General features: G+C 37.4%; 1 protein-coding gene across 3 annotated transcripts in view; it reads right to left on the minus strand.

The window, feature by feature from the left end:
* The window catches only part of dock1 (dedicator of cytokinesis 1), a 555,786-nt gene that overhangs the window by 61,324 nt on the left and 475,298 nt on the right, over positions 1–19,164 (minus strand). For all 3 annotated transcript variants that reach the window (XM_072239408.1, XM_072239407.1, XM_072239409.1), the window contains 2 exons: positions 10,881–11,022; positions 4,847–4,928 (listed from right to left, as the gene is read on the minus strand). In XM_072239408.1, coding sequence (XP_072095509.1) covers positions 4,847–4,928; positions 10,881–11,022 — 224 coding nt within the window. The remainder of the gene's footprint in view (positions 1–4,846; positions 4,929–10,880; positions 11,023–19,164) is intronic.

Genomic DNA, 19,164 nt, shown 5'->3' on the forward strand with positions numbered 1-19,164 from the left:
CAAAAGATGCGTATCCTGTAAGTGTACTGGCTATACTGGATGCTATGGCAGTTGTGCTCAATGGTGGATCAGGGATCGTTCAGTATGACTGTGTTCTGGTATCCCAGGCAGACTCATCCCACAATGTCTTCTGACTCATACTATGAAGCAAGGTCCAATTTACCAGTTCTTTCCTTTCTGAGACATTTTCATGCTTGTGCATTTATCATTTCATATACATGAGAATACCCATTCAAAAAGAACAGAACTGATAACTGCCAAATTTAGAGGAAAAATCAATTGTTTAATCCAATCCACTAGATAAGATCCCAGAACATTATGTTTAGTAGAGGGTGGGATCTATTTAAATGTCTTCAAGGAAACAATATACATGACAAGATTCTATATTAAAGTTGTAAGTGGTTTAGTTTGATTGGAAATAGTTGTCTTAATTCTGAATAAAACAAGAGTGAAGGCATGAGTCAGCTGTTGCAGATTGAGAACTACAATAAAAGTAATGGCACTAAACCGGCAATGGTTAACTTTTAAAGAATGAATGTATAGTTTGCACATAATATATACTTTTTCAAGGCAACTAAAAATGGGCAAGATGGTTCAGTCAAGATTCACAAGATAAGAATGTAAATCAGGGTTATTTTCACTATCTTATATGGTGTGAAAAACTTACAATATTGCCTAAATTGCAAAATTATATGCCTTTACCTTTCAGGTTGAAGAAAATTTTGAATTTAGAAAAGATGAATTCTGGTAAGAAAAGGGAATACAGAATAGCCAGAAACATATTAAAATGCAACTCATTCTCTCTCTCTCTCTCTCACACATATATACAGTTAATGTGCAGGTTACGCAAGCAATGAAGAAAGAAAGGTACGTTTGCAACTGAGAGATTGCAGTGAAGATTCAGAAGGTTGAGTCTTAGAATGGTAGATGTGTCATATGAAGATAGCCTAAGCCGATGAGGCCCGTCCTCTCATGAGTTTATACGAATATACCAAGTTTTCTAGAGTATACCATGGTGGGTGTGATGTGCAGGATTAGATGTCAGTCTCAAAATGGGGAGTCATTCAAGAGAAATAAGAAAAGATTCTTTTACCCAGAAGATAGTGAATTTATGGAATTCACTAACCAAGGCTGGGAAGGCTTCAAGTTACTTAAGAAATAAGCTTGGTAGTGCATCCTTAACATCCTATATTGAAGCACTGTGTGTTAAAAATCTTTCCTTTCTGCCTCTAATTGCTGCTACGCAGTAAAAAAAAACATAGCACTCTTAGACTAGCCCAATCTACCCCATAAAAATTGATTCAACATTCCTAAAGTCTTCTTAAGAAAGATCCTAAAAATTCCCAAAGATGTCTTAAGATCAAGGAATCTTTACTTTTACAGTTGCTCAAATACATGGTAGGAATGGAGAATGATTAGAGAAGAATCTGTCAAAGGCTGAATATAAAACTTTCTCCGCAATGTAAGTAAATGGATGCAGCAGGTCAAGTCTGAAACCTGGTTAGCAATTAATCCATATTCTCTAAACTACTCTCATGGATTTCAGTGAGTAGGAAGAATCAATAATGACTGTTACAATGCAGAAGAAAGGAGAAGGTTCAATTCACTAGAACAATTTCCTAACAGAAGAAATCAAATACCAAAAAGGAATAGACCACACGGACAGTAGTAATAATTGCCATAAATTGAAAACGATTTAAAAATCAACAATTAATAGTGATCAGACCAATAAAGAATTAATGATTCAGAAGAATTTTTTCTACATTTGCTAATATTAAGGGAAATATTTTCTGATAGCAGACAAACACGAACTGAAAACAGGGTCAGAAAGTGACTGGTAAACAGTGTGGGAGTAAAAAAAGAGGACTAGATTCTAATAGCTGAGGCACAGCAAACGCTGAAAGAAAGAACAATGTGTTGCCACAGTTGAAACTTATATTTATCTGATATATAAGGATCTAGATTCTTATAGAACCAGCAAAAAAGCTGTAAGAATATTAAGCAATTTCATATTTTTCCAAAATGTAAGATGGGTGAAAAATATTTCTGGTTAATTAATGATTCAATCGTTAATAATAATGGGTGTTCAGTTGTAGACAGATTAGCAGCAAATCTTCAAATCCTCTTTGAAGATTTGGCATGTTAGTAACTAATATAATACTTGATTTGTTTTTGCTGTACTTTGTATTAATACTGTCTTGTCTTATAACAGAGTTGCAGTGTAGAACATTGTTATTTAGAAGGATGGTATATAATTCAAGAATATTTTATAATATGAATGTAAAATACAAGTATGGGCTTTACAGAAATGTTTTTGAGCGATTCCCATGCAACCAGCGTAATAATGCAACTGGCATCCCTATTCCCTGTGGATGCCGCATGGCTGAGAGTATTCTCAATAAACATTTTTAAAGCAATATATTTGTTCTTCTATTTGTCCATTAAACATTTCAGCATTCACTATGAAGGAAAACGCATATATAAAGTCTTCCTCCACTTCAAGCACTCATTCTTATCAGTAATTCCATCACCTCCCATTTAACAAACCAAAATTTTCATCTGTAGTAACACACACAAAATGCTGGAGGAACTCAGCAGGCCAGCATCTATGGAAAAGAGTAAGCAAGTTGACATTTTGGGCTGAGACCCTTAATCATCCTGATTTGATTGGGCAATTAATCCAATGCTTTGATTTCTAGCACCTGCAGAGTTTCTCTTGTTTTCATCAGCAGTCTTCACCTTTTTTGTTGTCCCTGATGTTTCCCATTGGAAATTTTGACATTTATGGATCTGGTGTTCAGTGGGGATGAGCACGAATACTGGAAGCTTCAATTAGTGAAAAAAAACTTGTGATTACTGAAGGATTCCATTGGTCAGAATGTTGCTCAGTGCAAAAGGGCAAAGGGCTGAAGGAAGAGGTATCTGTGATGATGGATTAATCATTTATGAGCAGAACAATGTTGTATCCTTTATGGAGATTTATCAGGCCTATGTTTGTTTGGAGGTTCAGGGGGAGGTGGAATGTTCCTTGTAAATGGGACCCAAGAGTGAAAGAGGCTGCCTAGTGAATGTAGACACACTTAGTGTACATGGTAGCTTATTGTTGAAATGCTGCTTAGTGAAGAGGATGAAGCTTTGTAAAATTGCTGTTAAAAACACTGATCGATAGAGATCAGGGAAAAAGAATGAAAAAAGGTTTTTTATAAGGGAATTTTGCAGATCATTTGAAACTGTGGCGAAATCTGATCTGCCTACTAGGAATAAAAATGGAATACTCTGCACTATATATCAGTAAGGAAGTTATAAAACATTTGTGATTCTATAATGCCAAAACGTGAAGAGTAAAATGGAAGTTACACTCAGTAATGAACTGTAGGGTGTTCAAAGCCTGTAAGTTTCTATGACATATTAATTTTCCCAATTTCTCATATTTCCTTATGACATTGAAGGTAGCCATTTGGGCAATCGGCAATCGCCTCTGATCTGGGCTGACAATTACGTGCCGGGTGGCACCTAATTAATTAGCTTGTTTGTTTCGGCTTTTTTCTTAAAGATGTACTGGGTGCGTCCCGGCTACTGCTGCATTCTTCGCGGATCGGTATCGATTCGCTGCCCGGAGGGTGGGGACCACTGCACCACCCCAACCTGCGACGACTCAGCCTAACACACCATCATCAGTGTTCTTGGCGCTGTCCCAATTCCGGTAAGTGATACTACACTATACATACATTATTTCCACCTTATATCGGCTGTGTATTTTTACGTGTTATTTGGTATGATTTGGCAGCTTCATAGTTTAAAGGTTACTGGAGAGAGTGTTTTGCCCAGAGTGCTTGCGTGAGATTTTCTGCCGAGCGCTTGCACCGTGTTTTTGCCGACAGTGCTTGCGTGAGATTTTCGCTACAGGAACAGTGCAGGCAATCATTGTAGAGAAGTATTTCTAATTTATATAGGCTGTGTATTTAAAATATCATTCCTGCTTTTACTATATGTTACTGTTATTTTAGGTTTTATGTGTTATTTGTCATGATTTGGTAGGTTATTTTTGGGTCTGCGAACGCTCACAAATTTTTCCCATATAAATAAATGGTAATTGCTTCTTCGCTTTATGACATTCCAGCTTATGAACCGTTTCATAGGAACGCTCTACCTTCGGATGGAGGGGGAAACCTGTATTCACATCCATTTTTCAGTAACATGTCAGAAAACATAATTAGTAATGCAATTGTAAAGAGTAATCTGCCCAGCTGAAACCAATCATTTAAATGAGGAGAAAAGTCACAAAGACTTATCCTGTGTGGTGGGGTCTGAACTTTGGGAAAATATTGGACATTTGGTTTTAGGGATAGATCGCTCTCAGGTAACGCATCACATTAATAAGGGACAAAGGGAGAGAGAGTTGAGTTTCACAGAAAAGAGAAATTATTCTAGGAATATTTTGAAATATAGAATTACAAAAAAAGTTATAATGGGTATTAGAGCATAATGGAAGCAATGATATTGAGAACAGGGAAGATTAAATAAAATGCAGTCTAAGATACAATTGAATGAGGGTGGGTGCACTAAACAGGTGGAATAATTTTTCTTATCTGGAAGGATATTGCCATCTGGATCCGAATACTGTTGTTATAGTTATAGTTCATCTCAATTGCCCTTTGAGAGAAGACATTAGGAAATCAAAAGGTCTTCTATGATAGTCCAATAACTGTTAAGATCATTTTCACTTAGACTAGTTTTTCTTTTGCAAATTCCAGATTTTAACCCAGGTTTCTGAATTATTAGTTGGTAGTTTAAACACTGCATCAGCACCAGAACCCATGCTCAATAAAAATGGAGAAACTTTTACCTTAAAATTTGCTCTGAGACATTCTTGTTCTTGAACTTTGGTGGTAATTCACGTATGGTTTGCACTGTGAAACACTGAATATCTGCAAGAGTTTGTTAAGGCATCCACATAAAGTAGCTGTACTTGAAAAAGAGCTCCAATAACTCGTGCATGTGACAACCTTATGACAACTTTTAAGCACCCTGCAACAACTCTTTTCTATCTGTTATATTTCTTTAGCTACGATCTTCTAATTTCTGCTTCAGCTCCAATTTTGAATCTCTTGTTTTCAGTAAAATATTCATTACTTGCACATAACCATTTTCCTAATATGGTCTCCATTTCCAATTTTACAAGTTCAATGGGTGTATCTGTCACACTGTGATTTCGCCATTGAAGCAAGACTCTCCTGGAGAAAGACAATAACCTCCAGCCTCTTTCTAATTTGTATATGTAAATCCCTGTCATTTACTCTTACTACACTGGGCTTCACAACTAACTGTCCACTGAATTTTAGGTAAAATTGAATTCATCTGCTCAGGACTTTTGCTATTAAACACCCCATTTTTCTTAACAAAGCAAGCTTTGTCCCAAGCCTTATTCTGACCTTGTTCTGATCCCATTTTCTCTTCTCTTTCTCACCCTCCAACCCATCTTATTTGTCAAACTGCAGCTAAACTTCAGTCCTTTCCTAGACCTGAAACTCTGGAATAAGCCACACATCAATTCCCTTCCTCACTGGTATATTTTTTTTAACAAATTCATTTTAGAATGTCGATCAGGTTTCAGTAAATATATCCAGCATCATCTTACCTTTTTTTCTTGAACTCTCTACTACTACAGGAAAAGTACTAGCATAGATAGAGGCAACACACCCAAAATTCTGGAGGAACGCAGCAGTCTTGGCAGCATCTATGGAGAAGAGTAAACAGTCGACATTTTGGGCCAAGACCCTTCATCAAGACTGGAGAAAAAAAAAATGAGAAGTCAGAAAGATAAGAAAGATGACTTCTTATCTTTTTTTCTCCATTCCTGATAAAGGGTCTCAGCCTGAAACGTCGACTGTTTACTCTTTTCTTTAGATGCTGTCTGGCCTGCTAAGCTCTTCCAGCATTTTGTGTGTGTTGCATGAATTTCCAGCACCTATAGATCTTCTCTTGTTTGAACATGAGTATTGGGTAACTAGCAGGAGGCAAAGTCGGAATAAAGGCGACCTATTCTGATTGGCTACTGGTGACAAGTGATGTTCCACAGTGGTAGCTATCTGGACTGCTTCATGTTAAATGTCAACAATTTTAATGATGGAATTGATGGCTTTGCGGTCAAATTTGCAGATGATACAAACATAGGTGGAGGGGCAGGAAGTGTTGAGGAAGCAGAGAGTCTGCAGAAGGACTTGGACAGATGCGGAGAATGGGCAAAGAAGTGGCAGATGGAATGTAGTGTAGGAAAGTGTATGGTCATGCATTCCAGTAAAAGGAAAAAGGCAAAGACTATTTTCTAAACAGGGAGAAAATTTTTTAAAAAATCAAACCTGCAAAGGAACTTGGAAGTCCTTGTGCAGGATTTCCTAAAGGTTAACTTCAAGTTGATTCAGCAGTAAGAAAGGCAAATGCAATGTTACCATCATTTCGAGAGGATTAAAATATAAGAGCAAGGATGTAATGCTAAGGCTTTATAAGGCATTGGTCAGACCACACTTAGAGTACTGTGAGCAGTTGTGGGCCCTTTATCTAAGAAAAGATGATTCTGAGAATGAGGAGTGTTTGATGGCTTGGCCTATACTCGTTGGGAGTTCAGAAGAATAAGAATGGAATCTCATTGAAACCTGTTGAATATTGAAAGGTCTGGAGGGAGTGGATGTGAGGAGGATATTTCCCATAGTGGGTGAATCTAGGATCAGAGGGCAGAGTTTCAGAATAGAGGGACATCCATTAAGAATAGAGAAGAGGATAGATTACTTTAGCCAAAGTGTGGTGAATCTGTGGAATTAATTGCCAGATGGCTGTGCAGGCCAAGTCATTAGCTATATTTAAGCTGGTTCTTGATAAATCAGGGTGTCAAGGTACACGGGAAGAAAGCAGGAGATGGGGTTGAGAAGGATGATAGGAGTGGCAGAGGTGGCTAAATGTCCTAATTCAGCTCCTATGTATTATGGTCTTATTGTCTTATAGCTCGTCAAAGTCTGAAAAATCCATGCAAAACTTACTTTCCTTAAAATAACTAGCAATTCAAGCATTCCCCCCTTACTTTCATTTATTTGACTGACATTATTTCTGATCGATCATACCAATGATGTATATGTTCAAGCTTCATACAAGTATCATACGCTATTGTTTCACATTAAGCAATAAGGTAAAAATACAATTATATTCAAAAATTCCAGTTTCCATCTTTCTTATTGTAATTTCATTACAAAGTGATGCAAAGGTATTATTGTGGTATTTGAAGCAAATAATATTAAAACAAATACGTCAATCATGTTGGAAACAACACAAGAAATCTAACTATAAGAATACTGTAAGTATATTAAAACAGTAAATCCATAGAGGAATGTATAAAGGCCAGTATGTCAACAACGTCTTAAAAGAGAATAATCTGTTACATTTCTAATTTTCATTGCTTTAAATAAAACATGCTGCAGATGAAAGAGAAACTATATCCTTATGGGATATGGGTTAGGAATACATCTCTCAATTTAGGCAACTATTTGGTGACTATAGAAATAATATCATTTACTGGAGGTTGCATTAGATAATAAAAATGCTGTGGTTGGAGATCTGGAAATGAATGCTTATATGCAAAAGCTCTTGCTCACTGTAAAACTGTTGAGAGATGTGCCTGTTAGGTGAAACCAAGGTGATCATGGGAATAACCTGTAATCAAGATTTTCTGGGAGTGAATGGGAGCATTTAGAGAGTTATGACATAGACAAAGGAATATAGACAAAATAATGCCAGAGTTGTAAAATGTAGACTTGAGGACATCCTCAGCAGGTCAAGTTGGTCATGTCTACTCCCAGAGAAAGAATGAAAAATGACTGACATCAACAGAGACATCAAGTTACCTGAAGTTGTAGCACTCAGTATTGAGTTCAAAAGGCAGGAACATACCCATCCAGATGCTGAGGTGCTGTTCTCAGGCTTGTGATGAGCATCACTATAACAGCATAGCAGATCACAGACAGGCAGGTGAGAGTGGGAGTGAGATGGGGAATTATTGTGACAGGCAATGAGAAACTCAGTTTTACACCTGTGGACTGAACGATGGTGTTCCACAAAGCTATCATCAAATCTCCATTAGAGAGGAGACCATATTGTGAACACTGAATCCATTGCACCACATTGGAAGAAGTACAGGTGAATTTGGAAAGACTGGTTCACTGGACGTGTGAAGGTTAGAGTTAAAGGACCAGTGTTGCCTTGCCCGCTGCTGCAGGAGGAGTGGTTGTGGGAACAGAGAAGTGGGCCAGAGAATCACAAAGGGAAAGATACTAAAAGGTAGAAGACAGGGGATTTGTCTGCTCACAAGCAAGAGAGAATTTGCAGATGCTGGAAATCTAAGCAACACATATAAAATGCTGGAGGAACTCCGCAGGCCAGGCAACAAAAAATACAGTCAACGTTTCAGGACGAAACCTTGGTGGAATCTCTTTGAAGATGGCAGAAAATATAGAGAACAATCTGTTGAATGTGGAGGCTGAATGTTGAATATTCCGTCTGGGTAGCCTCCAATCTGATGGCATGAACATCGACTTCTCTAACTTCCGCTAATGCCCCACCTCCCCCTCGTACCCCATCTGTTATTTATTTTTATACACACATTCTTTCTCTCTCTCTCCTTTTTCTCCCTCTGTCCCTCTGAATATACCCCTTGCCCATCCTCTGGGTTCCCCCCCCTTGTCTTTCTTCCCGGACCTCCTGTCCCATGATCCTCTCGTATCCCTTTTGCCAATCACCTGTCCAGCTCTTGGCTCCATCCCTCCCCGTCCTGTCTTCTCCTATCATTTTGGATCTCCCCCTCCCCCTCCCCCTCCCACTTTCAAATTTCTTACTAACTCTTCCTTCAGTTAGTCCTGACGAAGGGTCTCGGCCTGAAGCGTCGACTGTACCTCTTCCTAGAGATGCTGCCTGGCCTGCTGCGTTCACCAGCAACTTTGATGTGTGTTGCTTGAATTTCCAGCATCTGCAGAATTCCTGTTGAACGTAGAGGCTGGTTGGCTGGAAGTTAATGACCAGAGAAGTTCCTTGTTCAGTCCAGAAGGGATGAGAACAGTAGCACAGCAAATTGATAAGACACTGTTAAAGGTTCTGCCAACAGTGACAGTGGGGAAGCTACAGTTCAGAAAGAAAGAAGATATTTCAGAAAGCCTCATCATATACATGGAAATTCTCATCATTAGACCAAATATAGTGGAGACAGACAATTAGGAGATCGGAAAACAAGCCTTACAGAAGGCAAGCTGAGGTGAAGGCTAGTCAAGGTAGTTGTACCAGTTGGTCAGCATGTAATGTATGCTAATAGCCAGTCTATCTCCTCAGAGGAGACAGAGATCCAAAAAAAGGTAGGAAGATGAGGGTAGGGTGGGAATTGACAGCAAAGGTAATGAAACTATTGAATTCTGCATGAGTACAGGAGACAGCACCAATATATATGTCAGATTTGTTTTTAACTGAAATAAATATTTATCAATGAATCCTCCTGAAGTTCTTCTGACACAAATATGCTTTCAGTAAGATTCTGTATTCCTAAACAAAAAAGGCAAACAATGGAACAAGACGTCATGATATGAAGTTTGAAACAACACCATTTGAACATAATAATGCTGTCATCAGGATTTTAGCAAAGTACAACTGGTTTGTGAAACTTTCACTGAAATTGCTGAAATTACTCAGCCATAGATACGTACATTCTATTCTTTTAAGTTTGAGCTGTATCAGTCATTTTGAGATACATAAGGATGATGTGACTTTGTCAACAATTACTCCCAGAGTTTCCAGATAAAGCAATCTGAGCTCATGATTTAAATGTGATGTAGTAGTATGGTGGAGCTAATATGTGTCGGCCGGCAAGAATGTGAAAAAGTATATTTTCAGCCACCAATTTGAAAAAGAAGCACTGGCTATTTCCTGCTCCTTCTTGACCTTGCCTGTAATTTTCATGCCATCTCTGTTGAGATGTGGGTATCAGAGATGAGCTTGAGTTCAGATGCTGGTGGAACTATCCCTCTAAGGTCACACTGCAACAGCAGATCACAGGCATACCGAGCAGAGGAGCTGACTGTGAAGTGTTTTCAGTCCTTTAGCTTGACACCATTTTTCTAATAATTTTGCTTATTTATATCTAATTATTATTTATGCACCTATCAAAGACATTTAGAACAATTAAAACACTTTTATAATATTGTAATATCAGGTGGTTTTCAGAGCACTCCTGAAGCCTGGTAGTCTGCTTTGCCTGTTAGATATGAGGCTTATCCGGCTCTCTATATTCGTAACAACTTAATGCTAGATGTGGAACTGAGGGAACAGCAAATTCACACAGTTCAGATCAAGGGCAATATACCTACCAGTATGTACTCCTGTTAAGTGCATTAAAATAAACATTCAAAATAGAGTACCTAAGAAAACAAGGAAATAGAACAGGGGTAGGCCACAGATCCTCACAGTCAATATGACAATGGTTCATCTATTCCCAGTTTAAACTCCTCTATTGTACCAGTTCTTCATAGCAATACAATTCCTTGATCTTTCAAAATATTTAATTGCTGCTCCTGATCTAACCTCCACAATTCTTTGGAATGTAGAATTCTGGAGACTCACTACTTTCTGTGAAACAAAATTTCAAAGCACCTCTGTTTTAAATGACCACCCTTTTTTCTAAAATAAGAGGGCACAAAGTGTTACTCACTAGTGAAAACATATCAATATCTATCCAGTCCTGTCACTTCAGGATCTCAGATATTTCAATAATGCCACCCTTAAAATGAAATTCTTTGTTCAGAAAAGTAATACATTCACTTGAAATATACACATCCAGCACATAATAAGGATACACTGCCCAGCAGAATTTTTAATGTCATCACTTGGAGGAGAAGTTGTCTTCATTTTTTCAGCATTGGGAAAAATGGTGAAAAGTCTTGCTTCAAAGTCTTCACGTCTCTCATACTCTTTTCCTCTGTAAATGAACATCTTGTTCTAGGAAAAAATAGAAAACAAAAATTATAGAGTTTTAAAGCTGCTCAGTTCAGTTAAATGTTCTGCAGTTTTACTGTTGCATTACTGATAATGAACTTTTGCCACCTTAAGGCATGAGAACAAGAAACAAGGAAATAAGTGGGGTAATGGGATTGTCTGAGAGTTGTTGTAGGCTCAATGGATTGAATGTTCTCCTCCAATGCCTTGAGCAAAGTTGAATCTTTTTCTTGGCACAACAAATATTATTGATACAAATATTACTTCCTGGATTTTTTTCAAGCTAAATAAAATCTATACACTCCCCACCTATTCTGGCCAATTTTTGTCTCCATAATTTTGTCTGCAATCTATTCTTCTGTGGTCATCTCCTTTTTGCTTTCATGTTTTCAAGTCTTACTTTCCAAGATGATTCAATATTATGCAGGGACATTCAGTTTTACAATCTTTTTGTCCTATCTGTATTAATGAAACCCATTTTTATTTTTTCATTATACAGTGGAATTCAGATTAATTGGAACTTGGGAATTCTGATTAAATGATTGAAAATGCAGTGAGCAGAACAGTTCTGAATCCCCTTACTGCTTATCATATGCCAACTATCAGTGACAAAAAGCACTGCTTTTTGAACACAAACACATGTAACAGATGCTAGTTAGAAACTTTGGCGACAGTCTCCTAGCCCAAAATGCAGCATAGAATCCCAACTAAAGAAAGGGAATCCTGACTATTTCATTGGTCAGTGTTTGTTCTTTAAGAATGGTCCAAAATAAGCGGGTGTCTCAGTTAAATGATGGCCCAATTAACTGGAATCCACTGTTTTTCCACTCATTGCCTCTACTCATCTACCTCACTTCTAGCCCAGTCATCTTCATCCATGAATCCTGAGAGTATAAGCTCTCAGCAGCAATTAATTATCTATGATGGGAATGATCTGAATGGGTACTATTATATAAATCCATTCTCCAACAACATCATACCATCAATACTCCATTGAATAAAATATAATGGTATAAAAAGCCATTGTAGTTCATAAGAAATATAGAGAAACAAATTTGTTTGAGACAAACACATTCTACACACAGCATTTAGTCATGGAAAGAAAGGGGGAAATATTGCTGACTACGAAAGAACAGAAACACAGTAAAGTTAGCTTACACATTTCTTTCAAAATAACATATCGGGACATCAAGATTTTTTTAGACATTGCCACGAACTCCACTTCCTCTCTACCAAAGGTCTTAAACAGAACAAAACTGAACCTACCTGCACCCATCTGGTGCTTCACTTCACCAATACCTTTGGTTAGCATTCATTCTATCACCAAGACAGACTAGATTTATGTCCGCAACATTCACTGACAACTGTGCTTCAGTTCATGTGCTGTTGAGGCCTGATGACTTACGTAACTGATTAGCCATCATGATTCTACCTTCAATAAGCCCATAATCATACAGACCACTTCTATGTCCTAACCTGTTAACATGTGCTTCTTGAACTATATTGACTCGAGGTTGAGTGATACCTAGTTTTTAAGATTCTCAGTTTTATTTTAAAAGCCTTTCCTAGACTTTAAAACAGAAAGCCTTTCTTCTTTTATGTGATCTCCTCCAATACTAAATTTACTGAGATATATGCCCCTCTGTCTTCACTGCTGATAGGGCTTATACAAATCTTTAAACTCCTCAACCAATGAAAATATTTTCAACTGATTAAGTATAGTTCAATATTTTCTTCCAGTAGTGAGCAGTGAGTACATTTCCATGGAATGTTGTAACAGGAAAGCAGCATCTATCATAGGGGACCCCTACCACTCAGATCATGCTCTCTTCTCATTGTGGCTGGATCAGGAAGAAATCACAGAAGCCTTAGGACTCACATCACCAGGTTCAGGAACAGTTATTACGCCTCAACCATCAGGCTCATGAACCAGAGGGGATAACTTCATTTGCCCCATAACTGAACCGATCACACTACCTATGGAGTCACTTTCAAAGACTCTTCATCTCGCGTTCTCGGTATTGATTGCTTATTTAATTATTACTTTGTTATTTCTTTTTTTCTGTTTCTTTTCATATTTGCACAGTTGGTTGCCTTTTGCACTCTGGTTGTCCACCCTGTTGGTATGGTCTTTCATTGATTCTATTATGGTTATTGGATTTATTGAGTATGCCCGCAAGAAAATGAATCTCAGGGTTGTATATGGTGACATATATGCACTTTGATAATAAATTTATTTTGAACTTTGAACTTCTTGAAATTTGACAATTGCCATTGAATTTTATAAGAGGTACAAACTTATCTTTGGAGACATAAGAGACTGCCAATGCTGGGTTCTGAAGCAACAAAATTACTGCTGGAGAAACTCAGCAGGTGAGCAGCATAGTTAATGTTTCAGGCTGAGGCCCTTCATCTGAACTGAAAGACAGAGGGACATTACCAAATAAAGTGGCTGAAGAAGCTAGAGCTGGCAAGTAGATCCAGGTGAGGAGGGAAATTTGGAAACAGTGACAGAGCCTGTAAGGTGACGGATGGCACAATAAAGGGCTACAGATGATGGAATCTGATTGGAAAGGAATATGGAGGACGGAGGGCAGATAGGAGTATTAGGGCAGGGGTACCTTACTATTCCTTTAAGTGGGAAGGGTATGTTGGTGTTAAATACATAAGAGTGGATGGAGGAGGGGTTAAGAAACAGGATGACAGGGGTTGGGGGTTGTTGGTGGGCAGATCAAGAGGAGGGAGAAAAGGGATACATCAGGGGCGGGGGCAGTGAAATTAGAGAATTAAATGTTTATGCCTCAGGTTATAGTCTACCCCGCCAGAAAATGAGGTGCTTTTCCTTCAGTTTGTACTTATCTTCACCCTGGTAGTGGAGGAAGCTTAGAACAGCCAGTACTGAGTGAGAATGCGGAGAATTAAAATAACTAGTAAGTGTGAGCTCCAGGTGGCCATGATGTTTGGAGCATAGATGTTCTGCAAGGACCTAGTCTGCGCTTGGCTTCACCAGTGTAGTGATGGCCACATTACAAACACCGAATGCGATAAAGGAAGTTGAATGAGATGCACCGGAATCTCTGCCTCACCTGTAAGGGCTGTTTAGGGCCCTGGATGGTGGTGAGGACGGTGTAGAGAATGCATTTCAGCCCCTTCAAAGGGCCTGGGAAGGGGAGGGATAGTGGGAAGAATAAGTGAACCATAGAGTCACAGCGAGAGTGGTGAGAAGATTTTGGTTGTTTAATAACACTTCTCTTAGCAGTACTACTGAGTTAAGATTACTTAAAGGTAAAAGATTTCTCTATATTTTGATGAAAGAATTACAGACAATTTAAAAATCATTGCCGTCCATTCCACATCTAAAGGTATAGTTGGCATCTCACGCATACACTGAAGCCAAAGGTGGCTTAAAGTAATTTTCATGACAAGCTGAAAACTCACCTGTGAGACAGAATAGGTACGGAAGCTGTAATTGATGACACTGAGAAATGTCAGATGTGACTTCCACGTAAGCAAATGTCAGGAGAACAATGAATTATCGCAATGGGAATTCTGGCTTTACGGAGGGTTGCAGCACATCTATGGATCTGATTTACTCTCGCCACTTCAATGTTAGTGTGGAAGGCTAATTCAATAGTTGGACATCAAAAATGGTTGCTTTCATTAACTACAAAGAAACTCATGGGACTGCTCACAATATAGTGTAGGAAAGGACTTTTTTGGGGTTTCTTAAATTCTCCTACCCATTGCCAGCCTACCTAAGCGCACCTCAGAATTCAAGGTAGCTGCTAGCCAATGTCACCCTTCTAAAACTGGAAGGTTGCTGTCAAACATCTGTCTGCTGCCTACAAATCAGCAGAAACATGTTGCTGAGACCGAGTTCAAAGAGAATTATTTTCAATCCTGCAAGCAAAATATTGAGATGCAAAGCACCCTTTCAATCAATTTTATGCTGATTTTGTTACAGATAGACTTCCCACTTAAGAATATTGAAAATGGGACTTATTGGGTGCAAATACATTAATTAAAATATTTTAAATGTTCAAATACATTTTGTTAAAATTGTATCAATAAAACACATGTTAAGGTTTCATATTTTTTGTGTTCTCTTTCATCATCATTACAAATTCAGGCATATCTCTACTTGAAGTACCAGGAAATACAAGAAGAAATGTACAGTTTCTTAATATATTCACAAACTACTCAATGTCAATAATATCTCTCACTGAGATAACATCTGCCACTTAATGTATGCAGAGTGAAAGAGAAAGAATATTCTTTTTGATTGTAATTTAAACTCCAGGAGAAATCTAAATCTTTTTAACCTTCACACAATGGAGCTCATGCTTTTCAAAGGTCTTGAACAGTTGTATTAATTCGATTATTCTATTCACTTAACATTTCTGTAAAGGTCAAACCAATAAATTGACAGAGTAAATGATTCTAACATAAACCATGGCATTTTAAACTTGGAGATTTAAAGACCAAGGTGGAAAATCTGCTGCTTAGAAATTCCAGTGCACCTAAAGGAATGTGGTAATGTAATGGAAAAATTATTGTTTTAATTGTTCTCCTATTACATCAAAAGTAACTTCTGATTAAGGCTTGAATCAGAAGCTATCAGATGTTTAATAATTTCTTGATCCTCTATCTGCTATTTTCTCTTCTGTGGCTGGGATCAGTGAGGGATGAGGACAGGGAATATGCTGCTTCAAGGCATTGGTAGTGTACTGATTGTGTCTTCTTGCTTTGAGGAGCAAGAGAATTTAAGAAAAGGTGCAATTAAAACTAGTATTACAGAATGGAAATGGGGTAAAGTATTAGAGTCACTTTTGTTTTGATCAGGATGTTGATCAAAGATGTTGCTGTTTGGTAACAAAAAGGAACTATAGACACTACTTGTGGCATCTGGAAAGGAGCAATGAAGTGCTAAGTTGTCACTTTCACGGAGTGGATCAAGAGTTGGGCAGAATCAGGAGAAGTGCAGAACTAAATACCATTTTGTTTGGCTGTATGCATGGGTAGTCATATTATGTTGAATGGCAATTAAATTTGAACATGACTTGTATTTGTGGAAGAAGTTGCTTAAATTGGAAGAAATCAGGGGATAAACTGTTGATCAGGTGGGGAAGGGTGTGATTGGAGATGTGGGTGGCCAAGGAGTTAAAAATAAGTAGTTTATTTATCTTTCTACAAGGTGCCCCGACTGATGAAGTAGAATTAAAATGATATTTTTTCTGGATGAGCATTAAAATAAGTAGGTCTTAGAAAACATTGCCTATGTTCGCCTGAAAACAGTGTTGTGGCAAAATCATGGTGAGCTGGGAAATATAACTTGGATATTGCTAATTTTCCTCACAGGAAAATTTAATTCAGAGTTGCTTAAAATATAACTTACTTCTAGTTATACCATTTTCATACACAGAATGCCAAAAAATCTGTTATGCAATCACATTTCTGGCCTTTCCATGACTTTTTTTTTGTAATATGACACTTGGATAAGTTTTGCTAGTATTCATAATGAAACATACGGATTTATGAAGTAGATTAGAAAGAGAAGTAGGCTACTTGACCCTTAAGTATGTCTGATCCACTAATTTATTGGCGTAAGGGAGGGACGGTGTGTAGCCTCGGTCATAGCCAGGACTAGACCTCAAGCCACAGTATCACCTGTTTATAGCTGCCCAGGACAGAGGCGTTTCCTCTTGCATCCACTCTTTACCCCATACTTCTTCTCTCAGCCACCTTCTTTCAAACTGAACAAAGACAGAGTTCCCCCAATCCCCACCTTTCACTCTGTGAGCTTCTGCGTGAATGGAACAGTAATGGGCATCAGGGATATGAATGAATTGGTGAAGTGATCATCTATTTCTGCCTTATTTTATATAAAGAAATTGACGAAGCACATATTTGATATGACTATTAAGAAGAAGATTGATTGTCATTATTTTTAATGCAAGTTCTACTTGAATTATGCTCTTGAATGTGATAAGCTTCATTTGGCATCTAAGAGGCTTACTACAGTATTACAATTGTTTTTACATTGAAAATATACATTGAATGTTTGCTTTACTAGTTTAGACTAGTTTTTGTTCATAATTCTATTGAACATTCAAAAGAAATAACCATAATATTAAACTACTGATACTGGAGTTCTGAAAAAGAATATATTGTGATAGTCTCCCTGTGCAATATTATTATTTCTTTTATCAGCACACCCTTTTCCTCGAGATGCAGTATGTTCCTCCAAAGTTTAATTGCTTTAGCTGATTATGTTAATTACATTTAATTAGGTAATTAAAGTAAGGATAATTTCAATCATGTTGATATTTACCATGTCGTACAGTGGGAGATTATTAAATTTAGATTTAATTTGAATCCAGCAAGTATGTTCACATTTAGTTCTGAATGCCTTAGAAATTCGCCAATGAAACTTAACAAATTTAAAATTCATACAGCATGAAGCAGGTGATCTCAATCGACACCAACCATCAAGCACAGTTTTATTCTTCCCTTATTTCCCCTCAACTTTCCTTGGATTCCATCACTCAATACATGAGGACTGATTTACCATGGCCAACTACTGTTTATCTTTGAGCTTTGCGAGGAAACTGGAGCACCTGGAAATGTATCTCAGGGTTGTATGTGGTGACATACATGTACTTTGATAATAAATTTACTCTGAACTTGAACTTTGAAAACTTGGTATTAAGTGGCATGCAACAGAAATCAGATTTTCTTTTGGGAAGTGCATTTATGCTTTTCCCCGACAAGTCTGAGTTTTTGATGCAGCATGAATGAGGCATAAGGGATTTCAATAAACTGGTCAAGTGATTGTCTATTGTTATACAATTATATTAAGGCATATTTAAATAAATAACAGAAATGAAATGAATAGTAAATTAGAAACACGATTTCAATGGCAAATAGAAAAAGAAGAAAAAAGGAAAGACTGTTTTAAAAAAATATAAAATATTTGCATTAAAAAAACTCCAATAACAATTATACATCTGAGGTATTTGTAATTATTAACTAATTGCCAGAGAATCTGATTCACAGTAATGAATATTCTGCATATTGTGTATTTGCAATAGAATGGTCATCACATTATTGAAACAAGTCTGGCTTGTATCAATCATTGCAAAAGAAAAAAAAATCACGACATTCATTTCAAGATAATGGTGAGATGTTGCTTTCATGAACGAAAAGTGGTAGTCTGCCTTTGCTCGAGTTTTTCCTGTTTTCTCAAGCTAGACAGATAGGTAACTCCAATCTCAGTGTAGTTGTAGTTGACAGCAGTTTTATTATTCACCAATGTGCTACAGTATGCCAGCAGCTGGTGTAAAATGACAGTTCTTCTTGGCGTTCTAACGAAAGGCAGATTCGCATACTGATGAACAACTTCTAACAAGTGCTTCTAACTACTAAATGGTATGTACAAATGATATAAAATGTGCGCCTTGATGGCAAAACCTAACTGCTTAACAAAGTGACAATGAACAATCAACAAAGGCTGTGAACTTATAATTAAGGAGTGAGGTCTTGTCATTAGAAATAAGAATCCAAATCAGGAAAAAACATAACACTCCCCACCTGGTATTTGTAAAAAGTGCCACCAACTGAACCCATGGCTTTCACAAAAAAGACATTAAACATATTAGAGTTGATGCTCCTGATCAATTGAATAGCACAGTCAAATACTAAAGAGTATTAAGACCATCAATTGTATTTGAATAATAGGAGTAAAATTCTGTCCTTCAAGATCACTACCCAAACTTCAAAGTAAGCCAATTAGATCATATCAAATATAAAACAGATAATCCAAGAAAGATGTAGAATCTGTGCAAACTTAAAATATTGTCTTAGTTTTTACAGTTTGGTAACCAGAGTTCATGTAATCATTTTCCGATAATCTATTTTTCCACTTGTACTGTTCATTTTCTTCTTAAGTAATTTTAGGACGTTTCTTGAGCATGTGTGTAAGTGAATTAGAGCTATCTGCTTGAGCTGTCTTGATGGAACCCCTTATCGGTCATTCTCAGGAAAGTAAGGTAATCCACTGAAGGAGTTAGTTTGTAGTCATCGTTTGTATGGACAAAGACAGATTCACCCATGTTTGCTGTGGTTTTTGTCAAACTTCTTTGTTGC

The sequence above is a fragment of the Mobula birostris genome, chromosome 21, assembly GCF_030028105.1.
Source record: "Mobula birostris isolate sMobBir1 chromosome 21, sMobBir1.hap1, whole genome shotgun sequence".
NCBI lineage: Eukaryota > Metazoa > Chordata > Chondrichthyes > Myliobatiformes > Myliobatidae > Mobula > Mobula birostris.